The sequence below is a fragment of the Cucurbita moschata genome, unplaced genomic scaffold (genome assembly GCF_002738365.1).
Source record: "Cucurbita moschata cultivar Rifu unplaced genomic scaffold, Cmos_1.0 Cmo_Scf00044, whole genome shotgun sequence".
Classification (NCBI taxonomy): domain Eukaryota; kingdom Viridiplantae; phylum Streptophyta; class Magnoliopsida; order Cucurbitales; family Cucurbitaceae; genus Cucurbita; species Cucurbita moschata.
In genome coordinates, this window is record NW_019268560.1 from 1638067 (window position 1) to 1656385 (window position 18319).

At 36.4% G+C, this 18319-nt stretch overlaps 2 protein-coding genes across 3 annotated transcripts in view; both read right to left on the reverse strand.

The window, feature by feature from the left end:
- Positions 1-121: 121 nt before the first annotated feature.
- On the reverse strand, positions 122-8930 carry LOC111434090 (exocyst complex component EXO84C). 2 transcript variants are annotated; one of them, XM_023071386.1, is made up of 7 exons: positions 8523-8930; positions 5884-5978; positions 3983-5024; positions 3026-3550; positions 1897-2085; positions 820-956; positions 122-691 (listed from the first exon to the last, which is right to left on the reverse strand). In XM_023071386.1, exons 1-7 carry the CDS (start codon positions 8616-8618, stop codon positions 445-447), a joined length of 2331 nt encoding a protein of 776 aa, XP_022927154.1. In that variant the 5' UTR covers positions 8619-8930; the 3' UTR covers positions 122-444. The 2 variants fall into 2 exon arrangements, with proteins under 2 accessions (XP_022927154.1, XP_022927155.1); XM_023071387.1 differs by lacking the exon at positions 8523-8930 and having other exon boundaries at positions 5793-5901.
- Positions 8931-10336: 1406 nt separating this feature from the next.
- Positions 10337-18319, reverse strand: part of LOC111434255 (zinc finger protein ZPR1-like) — a 17866-nt gene continuing 9883 nt past the window's right edge. The window contains exons 11-16 of the mRNA XM_023071657.1: positions 17463-17533; positions 17293-17382; positions 16646-16754; positions 13268-13359; positions 10920-11025; positions 10337-10754 (exon numbers count right to left, since the gene is read on the reverse strand). Coding sequence (XP_022927425.1) covers positions 10666-10754; positions 10920-11025; positions 13268-13359; positions 16646-16754; positions 17293-17382; positions 17463-17533 — 557 coding nt within the window. The 3' untranslated portion in view covers positions 10337-10665. The remainder of the gene's footprint in view (positions 10755-10919; positions 11026-13267; positions 13360-16645; positions 16755-17292; positions 17383-17462; positions 17534-18319) is intronic.

The window sequence follows — 18319 nt, forward strand, 5'->3', positions numbered from 1 at the left end:
AGCAACGTGTGCGCCCAAACAAGTTTGGATTACACACGAATTGTGTTCGGTTGATCAAGACAAATCTCGCTTAAGGTCGAACAAAAATAATAATAATAATAATTATAATTATCAAAACACCTTAACAGAAAAAATTACATTAAACTATGATATGTTGGAGCTATGTTTCAAACATATCTATGAACTGTGGATGATCATACTTCTCGTTTCTGGGAAAGATATGATCATGGATAAATACAGCATGCAAATACATTAATAGTTTATTCATCACCACATTAAACATCAACAACTACACTACATCTACAATAAACACTATTACAAACCTTGTATTCTACAATCTCATACCTCAAAATCCGATCACGACTCCATCGGAAGCGATCTCTAAAGGTTGACAATGGCTAAAAATGCAGGGGGGTCAGCTTTTCACCCGCCCTCTTTTCGAAACTAGTTCTCAGAATCGGTGAGATCAGATGGACTCTCAAGCTCTCCCATACTTGCAGAGGCAAAAGACTCTGTAGATTCTAGTGTTGAAAGAGAGGAAGTAGTATCATCAGAATCCGAGTCGTCGTCGTCGTGGTGTAGAATAATGTGATCATCATCAATCTCGGAACTATCGGACCCGTCAGCTCCTAGTAGTTTGCTGATTGCAGACTTGGCAGTTTCAAGAAACCATTCATCCTCAGGGAGAGCACTAATCATACGTAGTAGTTCAGTTTTTCGATTCCTTTAAAAAGGCAGCATAGCAGCAAAAGAGAACGTGTGGCGTGTGTGCGCGCGTGCGTGAGCATATGTGAGAGAGATAGAGAGAGAAAGAGAGACCTTTGTGGATCAATGCCTCTATCAGAAAATGTCCTGATGGCACGAGCAATGATAGCAGATGCAATCTGATGGATTTGGCGAGACGGATAGCCAGCAAAACGTGCTATTTCAACCGTGAAGTGCATATCCAGAATTAGCTGCCAAGAGAAAGATATTATGCACAGGTTATATTACTTTCTTATTTCATTGAAGAAGAAGAAATAAACTCTCTATTTCATTGTTTATGAAAGAAATTAGAGGGGGTTGTATTACTTTCTTATTCCTATTTTTTGTTTGTAGAAAGTTCTCAGATGGGGGGGGAGATTAGCAGCCATTTCAAATTTTCTGGGAGTGTTCTGTGTTGCTTCAGGGTGCTGTCAACTCTTTTCTGATTCATATGCATCTCAAAATCGACCAAGCAAGGGTTAACGTTGTGGGATGCTATGTTGGGAATAGAGTGGTAATGACACTTTACTGAGTTGGAGAGGTGAAGGAGCAAACTGAAGCACTTCTTAAGTTTGGAAGAAAATCAGGCTTTGAGGGGAATTGATAGAAGCACGTATTCGCGCTTTCAGACAACGCGTCGAGGATTTTGAAGGGAGGTTGGCAAAGCCTATTTACCTTGTGAAAGAATAGTGAAACCCGAGTTAGAAGGGAGATACCTTACAGTGTGATTTATAGAGGTTTTAATATTGCTGACAGACTGCAAAGGAACTTTCTATCTTGAACTATCTCCCCCTCGACATGGGAATGAATCCATGATCACTTGGTGGCTAAGTTCATCGTTTATTTTCAAGAAGTATGGTTACTCAATTACCCTCCCTAAGAAGGTTAATGACTGGCCGTTGGAGTCTATTGGGGACTCACTTTAAAAGGAAGGCTAAGATCCGCTAGGATCGTTCGATTAACGCTACATTACGATCAACTTCAAAGGAAAGAAATCAAAGAATTTTTTAGAATGAAACTTTTTTGGAACTCTTTTGTCTATAGTATAGAGAACTTGGCTTCTTGGTGGTGCTCAAACTTGTTTAAGTTTGAAACTTTATGAATGATAAGAGATGTAGTTAAAGGCACTCAGGAGTGCCAGATGAGACATACCTGCTGCAAACCAACTGGCAGAAGATCGACTGAATCGTCTTCAAAAACGCCCCAAAACTCTTGGTCATCAGACAACCAGATAAGGAAGGTCTCTGTCAGCCTAGCAAGCAAAATCTTCTGTATCTTCTCTTTCCCAAGCAAGACATCTCCTGCAACAATTGCCAATTGTTGCAATTTTGCAAATAGTGCCTGCAATAATGCCAGAAATCACGTTCATAGCATGAAAACTGATATATCAACAGAGTAGTAAGTTCTTTTTTACACACACAAAAGAAGAGTTTGAAACAGGCAGAAGCCAGCAGTATGGCTGAATCATATTGCTGTTAATTCAGTCCCTGGCCATCAAATTGGATTAGAGAATACTACTTTATCTCTTGTGAAGTTGGCCAAACCTTTTATATTGTTTGCTTTGGCCCGTTATGTATCGCCGTCAGCATCACAGTTTTAAAATGCGTCTACTAGGGAAAGGTTTCCAGATCCTTATAAGGAATGTTTCGCTCCCCTCTCCAACCGATGTAGAATCTCACAATCCACTCCTTTGAGAGGCCAGCGTTGTGTCTGGCTCTAATACCATTTGTAACAGCCCAAGACCACCGCTAGTAAATATTGTCCGGTTTGGCTCGTTACACATCGCCGTTAGCCTTACGGTTTTAGAACACATCTACTAGGGAGAGGTTTCCACACCCTTATAAGGAATGTTTCGTTTCTCTCTCCAACCGATGTAGGATCTCACAATCGTGATAGCTTGAATTTTGAATTCTCTACCCTCTGTACCATATACCGTAAATTTGGCGGATAATGAGTTGCAGCTCAGGAACTTAGACAGTACAAATTTAGATAATTGATTATGTGGTTTAAGCCCAAACACCAAACTAAAGTGCACTAAATCAATGAAGAAAGAAAAATAACAGCTCAGCCAAAATGTTTTTCCATGTCTATGATTACCAAGCCCAGATCCTATAACTTGTCGGCCTAAAATGATCATCATATACAAACGAAGTATGATATACAACGACGTGCAATCATATAAACATAATTTTCTCAATACATTTTAAATAGTCATGGAAACCCAAAACGCCTTAAGAATGCATCATAAACACGTCGATATTCTAGCATAAAGGGATGATACCTGAAATGGAAGTGATGGATGAGGATTAGAACCCCAATGAAGATCCTGTTGTCCATCCCCACTTAAATAAATCCATGCATCTAATCTTGTTTTTCCTTCTCTTGAATATATGAAACCCAAAACATACTGCCGGCAGAAGTGATCTCTAAGCTTGTCAAATGATACTTGGAGATGGCGCTTCCAATCCTTCAGTTCAACAGAACTTCCAGAATTATACACAACAGTCTCAGTTGATTCATTCTTCTGGACTAATTCATCCTGCCGTTTCCAGACGGTCATCACAGCATCTGGTAAAAGTTCATCCATAATGGTAAATGCTATACCAAGAATCGCTAACTTTTCGGAATCAGTTTCAACTCTGAAGGGTGTAGGCTCTTTTAATTCTGTAAGATTTTCATCATCCGAGGGGCCTGGTAGTGCTTTGCGTAGGGCGTCCATGTATTTATCAAACAACTGAGAAATTCTATTCAAGACGTTGCCTCCAAAATGAAAAACTGCTGATGATGTCAGCTGTTCCAATATATCCTATAGAAGTTGCCATGTTCCAGTATCACATTGTCAGTTAATGAAAAAATCACCAACTTACCAAATAAAGTAAAAATTGAATGGTCATTTCAGGAGTTTTTCCCTTCTACTTTGCCTTCTTGAATCTCTCATTTTGTATTACTAAGAGTTTTTCAAATTCTGAAATAGTGGGGACTGGCCTGGTGAACAAAGGGCAAAGCTACAAAACCAAATGCTTTGAGGTCATGGGTTCAAACCAGAGGGATTCGGCTACCTATGATATTAAAAAGTAGATAATTTTTTCAATGCTAAAATTATAAACGGGTGCATACTGCATAAGTTAGCAAAGCATCCAAAATTATTTTTAAAATAAATAGAAGCAATATGTAAAAAATCAAAAAGAACCAACACAATTTTCAGCAAGAACAATTTGAGTACAAATAACCAACTTACATCAACAATATGCATGAACTTCATCCCACTAACCACAAGCAAGCTATCCAAGGATGTCAAAAATGGAGACAATGGCGACGCAAAGCGAGATGATAATACAAAGTTGTCATCTGGTTCAGCCAAGTCAAGAATGCCTCTTCTAGCCCTTCGGAAGTTCAACTCGAGAACTTCTTCCATAAAAGACCGCAAGAGCACCAAAAGTAGCTTTGACAGTTTCAAGCCTTGTATTTCCAATAATGAACAGTAATTAAGACTAGCATGTATGCATATGCTAGCTGCATGTAGAGCAGACACTGTCTCAGAAGATGGTGCATTCTCTTTCACCAACCGTACAAAGAATTCAATTTCACATTCAGCCCATTGAACAACTCTATTTGTGTAAATAGGATCATCACCAAAGATTGAAGCAGATTCTTTAGTAGCCAACGAAATTGCAGAAAATACAAGTTTACCCAAAGTAGCTGAAAATGTCTTCGGACAAGCAGCACATGAAGGAAGAAAAGTCGTGATGCTCCTTTGAAGACGAGATCCAAATGACTTGAGCAGTAATTGATGAGCCAAAGAACCTTTACCAAGTCTTAATAAACCAGATGAGGCCTTTCTAAGCTCACGAAGGTTTACAAAAGGTTGTTCAGAAATTTCAATCAGTTGTTCCTCAAGCATAGCTTTGCGTTTCAAAAATGCAGATTTGTACGAGGACAATTCGGTTGAAATTTCCCCAGTTGTTTTGAGCTCCGGAGAGTTTCTCTCTTCTGCATCTAAAGCCTCCAGTGCTTCTTCTACCTTATGCTCAGCTAAAAGAATGTCAACATTCTCAAGAAATACCGTATTGTGACCATCTTCCAACTTTGACAAGGAATCTTGAGGGTCATAAATTTTTGCACCATCCTTAACTTCATCAGTGCCATCATTAGATTGGCTCCACTGTTCTAACTCGTGGCATACACCAGTCATTAGATCTTGCACTAGAATTCTTTGCGATGAAATATGTTTTTGTAGCTCAACCAACTCATGTTCCATCTCCACAGCCTCTTCGGATATCCTGAATAACAGCCAAAATTAAGTCCTAGACTCATGAATCTCCGATAAAAATGAGTGAAACTCAAATAACGTGCACCCTGGATTAAATATGAATAGCATTTAAGAACATCAGTAGAAAATGCAAACTGCCTTGAGTTAACAAGGAATTATCTTCTTGTGGAAGGACAGGAAACTTGCTAGAAACCGGCTAATGGATATCGTTACCAAGGATAGCCATAGGTGGTATTAAATGTGCAAGATCAAATATAACAAGAGGGAGATGAGAATTTGAAATTATGTCATAGGATAGTGCCAACCAGGAGAAGCATGACGCTCATTTATTAAATTTCATCTGATGCTGTGAGGAGTTTGATTGAAGAAGAGGGTACCGAATCTAAAGTTTTGAACTTAACCAGAAGTTCTACGGGATTTTTTTTCTTTTTCATAAGAACATCAAAGGATCCTGAAGAGTTACATTGAAAATCTGGAACTAAAGAGATTTTGTTAAATGGTTAAAAATCTGCTCACTTGCAAATTACCTGGATACGTGGTTGAACCTTGAATTTCTTTTTAAAAAATGATGGAATGCAATAAACCCAATACTATAAAGGTGTTTTGGGATTTTCTCGTAATCAAAGATTTTTTTTCCAATGCACAGAACCTGAAAATTTAATTTCTTCTCATTTCTACATATGCTTTTCTTTTCACTAGCCACAGACTTGAAAACTGAATGGCTTCAAAATTGTGAAGTAAACATGTGACATTGAAACTTTTTAAATGGATTACTAACCAGTTCCATAGTATATTGCCAAAATGGCAGTTCATTACTTCAAAGAAGCCACTTTATAGTTTGTGAATATACTTACTGGTCAGCTTGTTACCTTAGAAAAGCCAAATACTTGGTCTGCATATTGCCACATAAGTTCTCCACAGCATCCTTTAAATCCATAAGTTCACAGCATAGCCTTCTAATTCCCTACACAGACACCATTTTCTTATATCAAAACCAGTACAAACTTTAAAAAAATGTAAACTTAAATTTAAAATGCAGAAATACACCAAAATACACCATTCAAACTAGTGTTTTAGTTTAATGAAAAGCTTATATTTATTGAGAAACAAATGAAAGAATACACGAACATCCAAGATGAAAGCCCACAAACGGGAGTCAAACCACAAGAAAGGGCTCTAGTTAAGAGAAATAAGACCTCGCGAATATTACAAAAGAGCCTAGAAACATAGGCCAAAACATCACTAGAAACACTCTCATCCTCGGAAGATTTTGTTGTTTCTATTGCCCCACAACTCTCACAAATTACCATACACTCAGGCCTGCACGGGTATAGTTGTCATTAACCATCCATTGTCAGGGATTAAGTAACTAATAGCTCTAAGCCTAACTCCTGTTGGTTGAAGCCCTTTTAGTTTTATGTATGGATGGCATAGGTTTGTGTTTTGACTCCTTTTGTGTTGGACTACTCTTTTTACAAGTTTGTTCATATTCTTTCCTTTTTCTCAATTAAAGCTTGGTTTTTCAGTTAATTATTTATTCTTTTGAAAGGTCGGACATAGAGGGAGGAATACTGTTGAATCTCTACAGTCTCCTAAGCTGTGATCATCAATGAATAACTAAGGGGGAGGTTTAAGGCATCTTGGAGGCTGTAGACAAGGGACTCCTCTCTCTTTTCCATTTTGCATTGGCGGTTCAGCGCTTTATTTAGTTGATCAATAATGGAATAAACGACAATCTGATTGAAGGGTTGTCTGTTGGATCTCAAGGTATTTAGATAAAAGATCTCCATTTTCTTGATTATATTCTATACTTTTCAGTGATGGAAGAGAGGAAAATCCCTTAAGCTTTTCAACCTCATATAAACCTTTGAGGCCAGTCTCTGATCTTAAAATCAACCAAGTAAAGTCAGTTGTGGCAGGTATCAATCTCAGAAAACCATTTTTGGGTAAGGAATTGGAGGATTGGAGTAAGCTCAAGAGATCTCATGACAATAGAAAGCATTCTATTCAGGAACAAAGACTTTGACAGCTTGAGTGCAGACGTGTACAATGATAAAAAGCTATCTTCTCTTGGTTGACTTAAGATGACCTGATCCTTCATTCTCAAAGTTCCAAAAAAGTGAAAATCTTGCTGGGGTCCTTAACTTTTGGTGAAATCAATATATACAACAAAACCCAAAGAAAAAAGATAATAATCTTCTTGCTCTCTCAACTCAGATTGTTGCTCATTATGTAGGAATAGCCAGGAGATGCTCAGCATATTTTCGATTTTTGCTCATTTGTGAAAGTCATAAAATTAAAGCTTCTAGAAATCTCAACCTCTCATGGGTTTCCTGAAGATACTCTGAGTGTGACTAGTAAGTGATATTGTCAGGGTTCACAGGATGACAAAAGAAATCAATTTCACTCTCGTGACATGATCGAAGTTCGATCCACCACTTTGAGGAAAGAGATGAGACGTTCTACCTGTCTGTACAGATACGAGAAATCACTCAGGACAAGAGGTGTCGACAACGTGAGTTTGACTGCATAGCTTTTGGCCTTCTTTCTTGATCCAACTTTATTACTCTATTGATCTACTTACTGCTTGTGCTTGGCTCAGGATATCCTCCTTTCTTCAAACCTTTCTACTCAAGTGAGGAAATGTGCAAACCTTCACAAACTTTTTTTTTTTGCCCAAATGAGAGGTATGTGGAGAGCATCCTGACTTTTTCAACATAATTCAGGGCTATCGGTTTCATTCTGTTCTCTCTCTCTCTCTACCTCTGGTTTTTTACCTAACTTAACAATCTTTTATGTCTGACCATATCAACATTGGGAAACCTAGCTTCCCTCCCTTTGAAGTGCATTTCTCAGATCAGCTCTAAGGGTTATCCTGGTTGGAACTCAAAAAACTGAAGAAAGATTTTTGCAATTTTTATACTCTCTTGAAACACCTAGATTTAGACAAAAGAGCCTTCCAGAACTGAAAGAAGACTGAAGAGAAAATACAGGATGTTGTTGTTTATTACACATACAAGTTTCATAGGAACACAAACAAGCTAAATACGCCCAATATTCATGCATTGGCTTGAGTAGAATGTTGGAGAACGTGTTGGTTTTTCTCCAATTTCCGAGCAAGGAACTAGAATTATGACTACAGTTTTAGTCCCTTTTTCCCTTGGTTACATTTTTCGGCTACATTTATGAGCAAGTGTTGCAGCTAAGCTTTCCTTCCCACGGGTAGTATGAAGTAATAGTTCACTTCACGTTGTAGTTGAGATTTACATTTATCCACCAGAAATTGTCAACACAAACAGATCAGAAACGAAAGACCAAAGAGAATTTTATAGTTCGGCTAAACTAAATACATTAAGATCAGCACGGTAAGAACATGGACACAGAAATGAATACAAACGGAAACAATGAAACAACCCAAAATCTTAAATCTGCAGTAATTCAAAGAACAATAACAAGAACAACCTGCCGTTTTCCTGCAATGTATGAGTAAGGAAGCAGAAGAACGAACCTGTTCAGTGTGGGATTGGTAGAGAGAATCAACCTTGGACTGCGGAATGATGCTCTCAATAGACGGGAAATCATCCTCTTCCTCGCTGCTCTCCATTCTTCCGTACTCAAACTATGCTTCAAAACCCTCTCCAAGTGAGATTTGAATCGGAGGAAAAGCTGGGCAAAGAGTATCCAGAAATGGCGGCTGCTTACAGCCGATGGAGGATCGTGGAGTGTGTACCAAATTTCCGGTGGAAAAATTGGAGATGGATCAAAGGGTTGAGAGGAGAAGTTGCAGAATCTGTCTGGGTGGAGATTTTATGCTCACACTTTCGGAATTGATTTGATTTTTTAGTCTCGGGAATCACGAATGTTGATGAAGAACCAGTCTGGACTGTAATCCGAGCAAAAGCTCTCTTGGTCGAATAAAAATGGTAGCCCAATAATAAACTTGTTTTATACCACAAATTCCACTTTTATTTAATTTCCTCCTTAGAAAACAGTTAAAATAAATTTAGTCCTATAATTTAAAAAACAACAAGAAAATTTTAAAATTTTATCCTTACCAAATAGTAATAAATCTAGTATTATTCAATAAATAAATTATATATGGTCGGAACAAATTCATTTAATGCTAAATTACAATTTTTAGTCTATAAAACGTTTAATTTCTTGTTCATATAGTCTCCTAAACTTTAGGAAATATTTAATTGATCCTTAAATTTTTTATATTTTTTATCTAATATATTTATGAAGTTTTAATTTTATATCTAATAAATCTGACACTTCTAAAAATTAATTGTTTTATTAAATATAAAGATTAAATTTTGTATTTAATAAGTTTTATAGAATTTTTTTTCTTTTTTCGAAACATTAATTTAAATTTTAGGTTTACTTATCTGTTGCATTGAGAGTATAGCACACTTTTATGTAGTATTTCATTTTATTTTATGGAATCCTGCTAACACTTTGAACCTCTAATATTTTGTTGTAATGAACATGTCAATTTACCTCTAATCTTTTGCTGTAATGAACATGTCAATATAACTATGTTCATATTGGCTCAGCCAATGATAAAATAGAGATGGTATTATAAATTTTTTAATACTTGTGACCAAGTTCATCCTAATTAAATTAATTAAGATAAATTCTTAAAATAAAAAAAAAGAAATAGACTAAAATGATTTTTTTTTAAAGACGGATTGTATTTATGACAATCTAACCTGTAACAATAAGCTTAAAGTATTTGCAAACAGGGCAGGAATAGATTCTTTACAATGACCAATGACCACCGTAGACCAATTTCAAGGGATGTAGCGCAGTTTGTGAGCTCCTTTAGTTTTGGATACAAAATGTCACCGGTTCCAATTCTGTCATTCCAACCTATTACTTCTCCTCTAGGGATCCATTGAGATCCATTCAAATAAAACCGTTCGACCTCTTTCACATGGGTACAAGATGTGAATAAAGAAAGCACAATTTTAAGTCCAATAAATTAATTTGTCTGGAAAGTTTTAAAGACTATCAACATTTATTATTACATTTATAAAGAGTTGTATAAATAGATAGTAGACTCATTAGTGATTATTTGAATGTATATCAAAATAAAATAAAATAAAATAAAAATATTACACAAATAGTATTTAATTTAAATTTTCTATCTATGATTATTTGCTATTAACTTCATCATTGACAACTATTTGCTATCAATTGTTGTTGTTTACCTAATCTGTAATAATACAAATCAGACAGATAACTTAAAAAGCACTTTCTAAAGGGACACACAGTGACACCTGACATGCCACTTTTCCACACGCTTCCTCAAAATATTCCCCAATGCCTTTAGGATCTTTTTCAATTCACCTTTGAAAAAAAAGGCAAACCAATAACGATGATCCCATTGTTTGGAACCATAACAAGAGACATATATGGAGCATGAAGGTCCAAAGTACATATGGAATTAATGTTAACATAGGAATGAAGGTCCAAGATCAAGCGACATATATGTTTAAATTATAAAACAATGGAAGCAAAGTTGATATCTATAAGTTTATGAAGTCAAAACCTATAGCCTGGGAATCAACCTCTTTAGGAAATCTGAAGAACTCTCAAAGTTGAAGCTTTCCGTCTTCTCCAATGTAGCAGAGCATTCTTTTGATTTGTTACGTGTAAGCAGCATCAGCAGATGAGGTGTCCATGTCGTTCAAACCGAGTTCCTCGTTCTGTTCCCAGGACCGTTCGTATTCCTCATCTGTGAACATCACCAAAAATAAGTATCCACATGAAGAAAACTAGATCAAATCAAAATGCTAAGCTACTTGCAAGTCGTAAGCCAAAAAGATTGTAATTGTGAAGAGTTAATTGCAGTTCAAATACTTGCAGCACGGCAGAGATGCAATTGTGAAAAGTCACTTACATGTTAACTGATGGTCATCTTTGATATCATCAGTCACTGGTGCAATAAACGAGTTTGCTAATGCATCATCAAGGATTAGAGTCCAAGGCTGTTCCAAACTCAAGAGCTGCAAGATGAGAAATTAGAAGAAAGGCCCAGAAGATTATTGATTATTGCTGTGACAGCGAACACCCAAAACATGGAAAACAGTGTAGATTAGTATTTAAATTTGTGAAAGTAAATACTGCAGAAGATGGTTTAAATTATATCTCTAGAACTGATTCGTTGTAGGAGCATTTTCATTCAAAGTGAATTTTACCGCAATGCGCTTGCCACCCCAGGAATTAAGTAACTGAAACTACTACGTTTTCTTAACTGTTTAACAACATATATCAGCTATGCGGATGCCCACCGAAGAGAACTTTCTTATAAAAATCTACCATATTGACTTGATGTTCAGATACAACCCTATTATATTCTCTCTCACGAATCTGCTTAAAGATGAACAGGATTCATGGTTGAGACCTCTAGCTCCAACAAGAACTTGTGTGGTTCCTTTGATGGAAGATACAGCAGTCCCAATACGCCTTTCCAGATTACTCCTTGTACAAGGTAATCCGGAAAGGTCTTTACCCAAGGAAAATCTAAGTTTTTTATGATGCTATGGTGGTCTCAACATAGCGATAGACTTAAAAAAAAGATTCCCATACCTTAGAACGTCACCTAATTGCTGCATTATGTGCACAAAAGCTTCAGAAACACAGCCATTGGTTTACCTACTGCACCTTTGCTAGAAAAGAAATTTTCTGGGAGTTTAGGCTTGCTGCATTTGGTTAGTCTTGGTTATTGCTGTATTATGTTCATGAAAGCTTCAGAAACACACTGACATTGGCTTGCCTACTGCACCATTGCAAGATATAGCAAATGGTACACACTGAACCTAATACAGGACCATACCTCACTAGGAAGCCGCTCAAAACCTCTAAAAATCCTATTGTTCCTTTCTCCCGAAGTCCCCAACCAATGGCACATAAGCCAGCTAGCATAAAGCCCTTCCTTTCTCATGAAAAGGAGGATGGGGAAGGAGCTTCTCAATCATCTCTTTGCAGCCTCTATGCTTGGCAAAACCGAATCATCCAAACTCCTACAAAAACCAACTACAAACTAAATAAGCAAAGTCACAAGCCCAAAGCATAAGGTCCAGGCAGAGAATGCAATACAAAGGCCTCATAAAGTTGGGTAACCTCCTTGAAACCCTATCCATGGTGCTGATTCTTCCATGTAGAACCTGCTAGACAAAAAACTTAACCATATTCAAAAATTTCACCATTCAGAACGAGGCAAAGGAAGAGCCACTAAGGGAAAAGGGTTCACTAAACCAAGGAAGAAGGATTTATACAAGAACCTCTCTAGGTTACCACAAATACGAACATTACTTCTCCCTAGGTTACCATAAAACTCCCCAAGCATCAATAGAAGATCCATAATATCCAGCATTTCCCTGCTCTTACAAAGAATTGATAGAAGATCGATAATACACACAAATTTAGAAATCAGCCGCAAGCCTTCAATAGCTATTTTTTTTTTTTTTTATCGTCTCCCTGCTCTTTTTCTCTTAACATAAAAGACATACATCCCACTAATTGGTTAGCTACCCGTAAAGATTTCATCCATATCTCACAACTAGCACGTAAATTAAGAGGTGGCATAAACTGGTATGGGTGGTTTTAAACAAAATATTGGCAATTCCTCTCTTAGGGGCCTTCAATTAAGTATGTGAATGCTCTCAGGGGCAATTGCGTAAAGAAAAATGTACAACATTCAAATAGTATTCATATTCCGTATTTTTCAAAAATGAAATTTTTAAAAAATATTACCCACATTTTTTTTTTTTTTTTGTCTAAAACCCCATGTTATGTCAATTTGAAACTAAAATTTAGTTCAAATATCGAAATAGTGTATTGATCTATCTGTTATTATTAAAATGACCCACGTGATAGTACCGGAATTACTGTAAAGCTATTGGTTTTCATTCCCCTGTTCCTCTGTTTTATTAGTTTCTTGTTGGTTACCGAGATTAGTCTTTATTTTTACAGCAAACAAGACTTTTATGTACATCCAGGTAAAACATGTTTACCTAGGATTAAAAAACTTGGTTGTAGCCTTTATATAGAGGTCCCTATATTGTAATTGAGGCATTATTCAAATAAAGATTGATTCAAGATTTCTCCAAGATTTGTGCTACATTATGTCCCTTCTGAAGGGCAAGAAGAGCTGGCATTTTTTAAATTATTACTTACTATTAAAAAGCTACGTTCTAAATGCACCAACTTCATACACGAGGTACACATAAATCCATGATCATGTACCTTGGTTAGTCTTGTTTTGAAGTCCTGCCACTTGTTTCTTTTATTTTCATCAAGACTGTCTCCAAAAGTAAATCCATGCACTCTCTCTAGACCTGCATTGATGAAGATCGCTAGTAAGATCCTGTTTTGAATCCAGATTTGATTTCGAAGGATCAAAGTAAAAATATAAAGCTAGCTCGTATTTCAAGCATTTATACGTGACTGAGGACTTTCTAATCAGATGTATAACAGACTGGATAAAAGAAATATGAGTTAAAAAACTTCTAGAAACTAAAAAAAATACAGCTTCAAAGTGGTTTTCCAGCATTTTACAAGGCAAGGGTAGGTTGTAAATCAATTTATGGGTGTAGACACTACGTCTTCCTTTTAAAAGATTGTAGTGGTTGGTTGCAAATACGTTAATTAGCTGTAATCATTAATGATTTTGTTTTAGTCGTATCTTGATTGTTTTGATTGTTTTCTTTTATGTATTGAGCTTTTCTATATATATAAGAGACAATTTAATTTATGTTTGAAAATCACAAAAGGAATGTAATATCCATGATGTTCACAAAAGACTTTCCCAATTTCAATGAGGGAGGTATAACGATAGGAAGCAAAACTATTAGATAGTTTACACCAAGATATAGCTTGGTAAACAACTTGTCCAAGAGCTTTGTACAAGTTTGTATCGTTTCTGTGAATACTCTTTGATTCCTTTCTTTCCCCCATATTCGAAAAGAAACCTATGATGAGGTTTTTCCAAAGTAAGGCATATGCATTCTTGAAGGGATGGTACGTTAAGGTCATATCCAATAAATCCTTTACCTCCGTCTTTCTTGGAGATAGAATGTAGAACATTTTTTTTCTTAAAGATTTTCACTTGTGCTAATGGCTTAGGGTGATTTCCTTTCCATATTTTCTTATTTTCTTTGCTAGCGTGGGATTTATTGCTTCCTCTTTTTCCCCTATGTCCATCAAAGATTTTGTAAAGAAACCCTGTTAGCACTAAGAAGTCATGTCAATGAGTCTGCTTCATTTGAAGATACAACGGGGCAAGGTCCAGGTTTAATTCGGCCCATTCCGTAAGTTCATTACCCTTTAGGTTCCTACCAAGCATCAGGTCCAGAATTTGTTGACATCATTCCACGTTTCTTTGATTGTGACTCTTTTGCTACGAGAGAATCTATACAAAAGTGGATACCGCAGGGCTAGCATGGTGTTTTCAATCCATGGGACGGTCCATAAAAACGTGCTTCCTCCATCACCCACTTTATGGCGAATTCGGTTGGTGATGAGGCTGAGATATTTTTTTATGTACTTCCATGGCCCTTTGAAGAAGATGGAGGGGTCTATTTTAACATGAGGGAGGGGGTCTATGATTGATCAATTAGAAGAAAATATTTTATTCCATTCAAATCTAGATGGTACCAGAGAAGGTTAACCCTAGTGTCCCAACAAAATCCTAGTAGCCACGCTATAGAATCCCTAGCTACTAAGTTGCCAAAATTCTACCCACCGATTCTAAAGGGTGCAAATCTACTTCTAGTCGAACTATTCATGTTTGCAAGTGAAGTTGCTTGTGTTCAGGTGGCCATACATTTGTGTTCATGTGGCCGTTGGTCAGAGTTTGTTCACAGGAGAAGGTGAGTGTTGTCTTCACAATTACTATCGTATGTTGCTGCAGAAACCCTAGCCTTGGCTATTTCCCATCCTCATGGGTTACTATTGCCACTCCTCCAAACCTCTAATTCACAATTGTTGAACCGCCCTAGACCTATCTGTCGTTTCGCCAGACCTTATCATTGTTCTCTAAGTTCTGTTGGAGTCTCTTCCAATTATAGCTTGCTGTCGCTTTCTGAGTTTCTTGGACCTCACCGTCACTCTCTAATTCCCAATTTGCTTGTTTAACAGAGTTGCTCACCAGACTAGTTTTGCACACGTTTCTCTATCCTCCACAAGTTTGCTCCAGTCATTCAAACAATTCAAGATCTAGTTGGGTTCAGTTCACGGTCTGGTTTGGTTCATTATTTGGGTAAGTTGGTAGGTGATTCGGTTCAAAATCTGGATTGGTTCAAATCTTGGTTGCATCACTACTTTTTTTTATATGTTGGTGGATTTCTATTCTTTTCTATTATCTCAATACCATGTCACAGGATCACATTCATCAAACCCTAAATTTGCTAAAAACCAATTTATCATCAAATAATTCTTTTGTTCCCTAGACACAAACTGATGTATGCAAGTAGGAGAATTTTTCTTCTTAGGATGATCAAGTGAACTCAAGTACAAATAAGCCCCCTATTTTATAACCAAGGCTTGCTGGAAGAAACAAAGTTAAAGGCAAAACCAGTCCAAATAATGAGGTAACCGGCTGCTACACGAAACTAGCTACTCAAGATAAAATAAAAACTATGCAGGGTTAAGATTACCCTCAAGAAAACAATCAAGATTTACAACAAAGGTCAAGGTTAATCCAAGAATTATACAAGATGGGCCCTAAATCACAAACATGTAATTATCCTCAAGCCTACTCTTGTCGCAGTTCTTCTCCGTGGATAATCGAGTTTGGAACTTTGACCCTATGACTAGTTTGTCTTCTCTCTTTGACTCATACTTCCCCTCTTCCCCCATATTGCAATGAAAAAATTAGAATTGTAGTTTTTTTTTTTTTTTTTTGTCTATGGCAGGAAAAGAGCCATGGAAACGACTAAAGATTCAACTATTGTGTTGTTTTGTATTTTTCTGAACCAGACCTCGGATAGGATATTTAGACGTGCTAGGATGCTTGATGATCTCTACTATTTTGATGAACCTTTTGATAGTGATAAAAAACCTCAGACCTTTAGTAGTGTTGGTTCTCTTCCGGCTAAAAATCAAATTATGCTTTAGCATTGTAGGCTGGAACATCCTAGTTTTTTCTACCTCAAATATTTATTTCCCAATCTCTTTAAGGGAGTTGATTGTTCTCATTTCCATTATGAACGTACCTAAGCACTTTTGGGAGAAGCTAAGAAATAGTGGGGTGTAAATGGGTCTTCACCATAAAATGTAATGTCCATCGTAATGTTAAATGATATAAAACAAGACTAGTTGCAAAAGGATTCAAACTTATGGGATCAATTATCGGTAAACTTTTGCCCCTATTGCTAAAATTAATTCCATCGTAGGCTTTCTTTTTAAAAATGCACAATAAAAAAATAAAGTAAAATTTTTAAATATGAGAAGTGATAGTAACAAAACAGTGAGAGAGTGAAAGTTAAAGAATGAGAGCTTAGATTTTATTTAGGCATTCATAGGCAGTTTTGTTGACCATTTAAGACTTTTAAACAGAGACTCAGAGGCAGTACACGTAAAATGACGCAAAACAATACAATACTGCAGATTAAATATACTTACTTTCACTTATCTTTGTGATTAAACCTTCAACAGTTGTAACAATTCCCCCAAGAGTGCCACTAGTCAGCTCCAAGTCAAGATCTGGGACTTTCACACTTGCAGTATCTGACTGGTAAAAAAACATAACTTCGTCAAACTATATGTTCCAACTTACATGATACAAGCACTGGTCACTTCAGTCTCATGCCCGGAACTCAGTCCTATTATATTTTCCTTTTGTCATTTTTTAAAGAAACAGCACTTTATCAATATAATGAAATATATAAAAAGAGGAGAGACTCCATTGACAATGAAGGTTACAGAAAGGTCCTCCAATCCAATTAGCACATATATCATAAAATGAGCAAGTACAGAACACATTTTTAAACCTACACCATGTGGTAGATGTAATGTTTATATGGTTTAAAAGAAAAATAAACTTTTTTCTAACCAACTTTTTAATGATATTTGAGCTACTAACTATTGAACTACTAAAAAAGCCTAACAAGGCAACACCCCCCAAAATAATCTATACAAATTAAAATATTCAAAAGCACAAGATAGCAAACATGCTACGACATTGTACAACAAGGTAGCCCCCTTATCACCATACTTTTAAAAAAAAAAAGCATTCCAACCAGAAACAATTTCATCAACAGTTAACAAACCTTTATCAAATCTCGACTGAGATCTTTAACATTCTTTACACAAAGACTAATTATCTTTCCTTTTTCAGGGATTCGCCCACCAGGCTTCAGCTGCATAACAAGATCATAATTATCATCACAACTCAAACAAGCAGGTCAAAAGGTGCAGTATAGGCAAAGTTAAGACATACCTCAGAACTACGGTAACCACAAGCATCACAAGTAGTTGCCATGACAATCACTTCTTGGAAGTAGGGAATTTCTGTATTTTGTTAAGTCTTAATGTATTTGTGTAGGAGACTTCTCGATAAAAATTAATAAAACCCAGATAAAAAGTCTCTCTAGTACAGAAAAGATCAAATGCTCACTAGATTAATGGGCAGTAGATCAACCATTCGGAAACTAGTAAAGTAAGGGGGCTGGGGAAAAAAATTAAAAGAATTCTACTCTTTCAAATTTTGCATGTGAGGTATTAAAGCAATAACTTCAAAACCAGCTTCTACTGCCTCTTATTGCACAAAAAAGTGCACCTTTCCTGAGATTTCCACCTGTCTCAAATTCTTTTATCAGAACATAATTGCAAAGAAGCTGTTGCTCTATAGAATTTTTTTTCTTTTTTAGATGACTTCATTGGTGAGTCTCAATAATATATCATATATGTGCACTTGCAGGCTTTAAATTGTACTCAAGAATGGGTTGCGTTTGTCTGGCCCCTCAATGTATCAAAACATCTAACTTAAACCAAGCTAGATGAATTCTCCCTTTTGTGATAAAGAAAGGGGCTTGTGGCATGCTTGCTATTGTGTTATTTTGTGGGGAGTGTGGCTCAAGAAGAATAGTAGAATTTTTAGCATTGGGGAAGTCGATGGAGGAAGTTCGGGAGGTGTGAGGCTTAGGCATTTGTTTGGGCTACCGTTAATCGACTTTTTGTAATTTTCAGCTTGGTGTGATTCTTTTAGATCGGAGTATATTCATGTAGCTAGTTGTGGACTCCTTTAGTGGATTTTTCTTCTTTTTTTTCTTTTTTTTTTTTTTTTTTTTTTTTTTT

Excerpts from the sequence above, each read along its gene's own strand:
- LOC111434090 (XM_023071386.1), bottom strand. The coding sequence starts at position 8,618 with ATGGAGAGCAGCGAGGAAGAGGATGATTTCCCGTCTATTGAGAGCATC. Across the intron at positions 5,979-8,522 it reads ACCAATCCCACACTGAACAG|GGAATTAGAAGGCTATGCTG; the intron begins GTTCGTTCTTCT and ends GTGTCTGTGTAG. Across the intron at positions 957-1,896 it reads TGCCAGTTGGTTTGCAGCAG|CTAATTCTGGATATGCACTT; the intron begins GTATGTCTCATC and ends TTCTCTTGGCAG.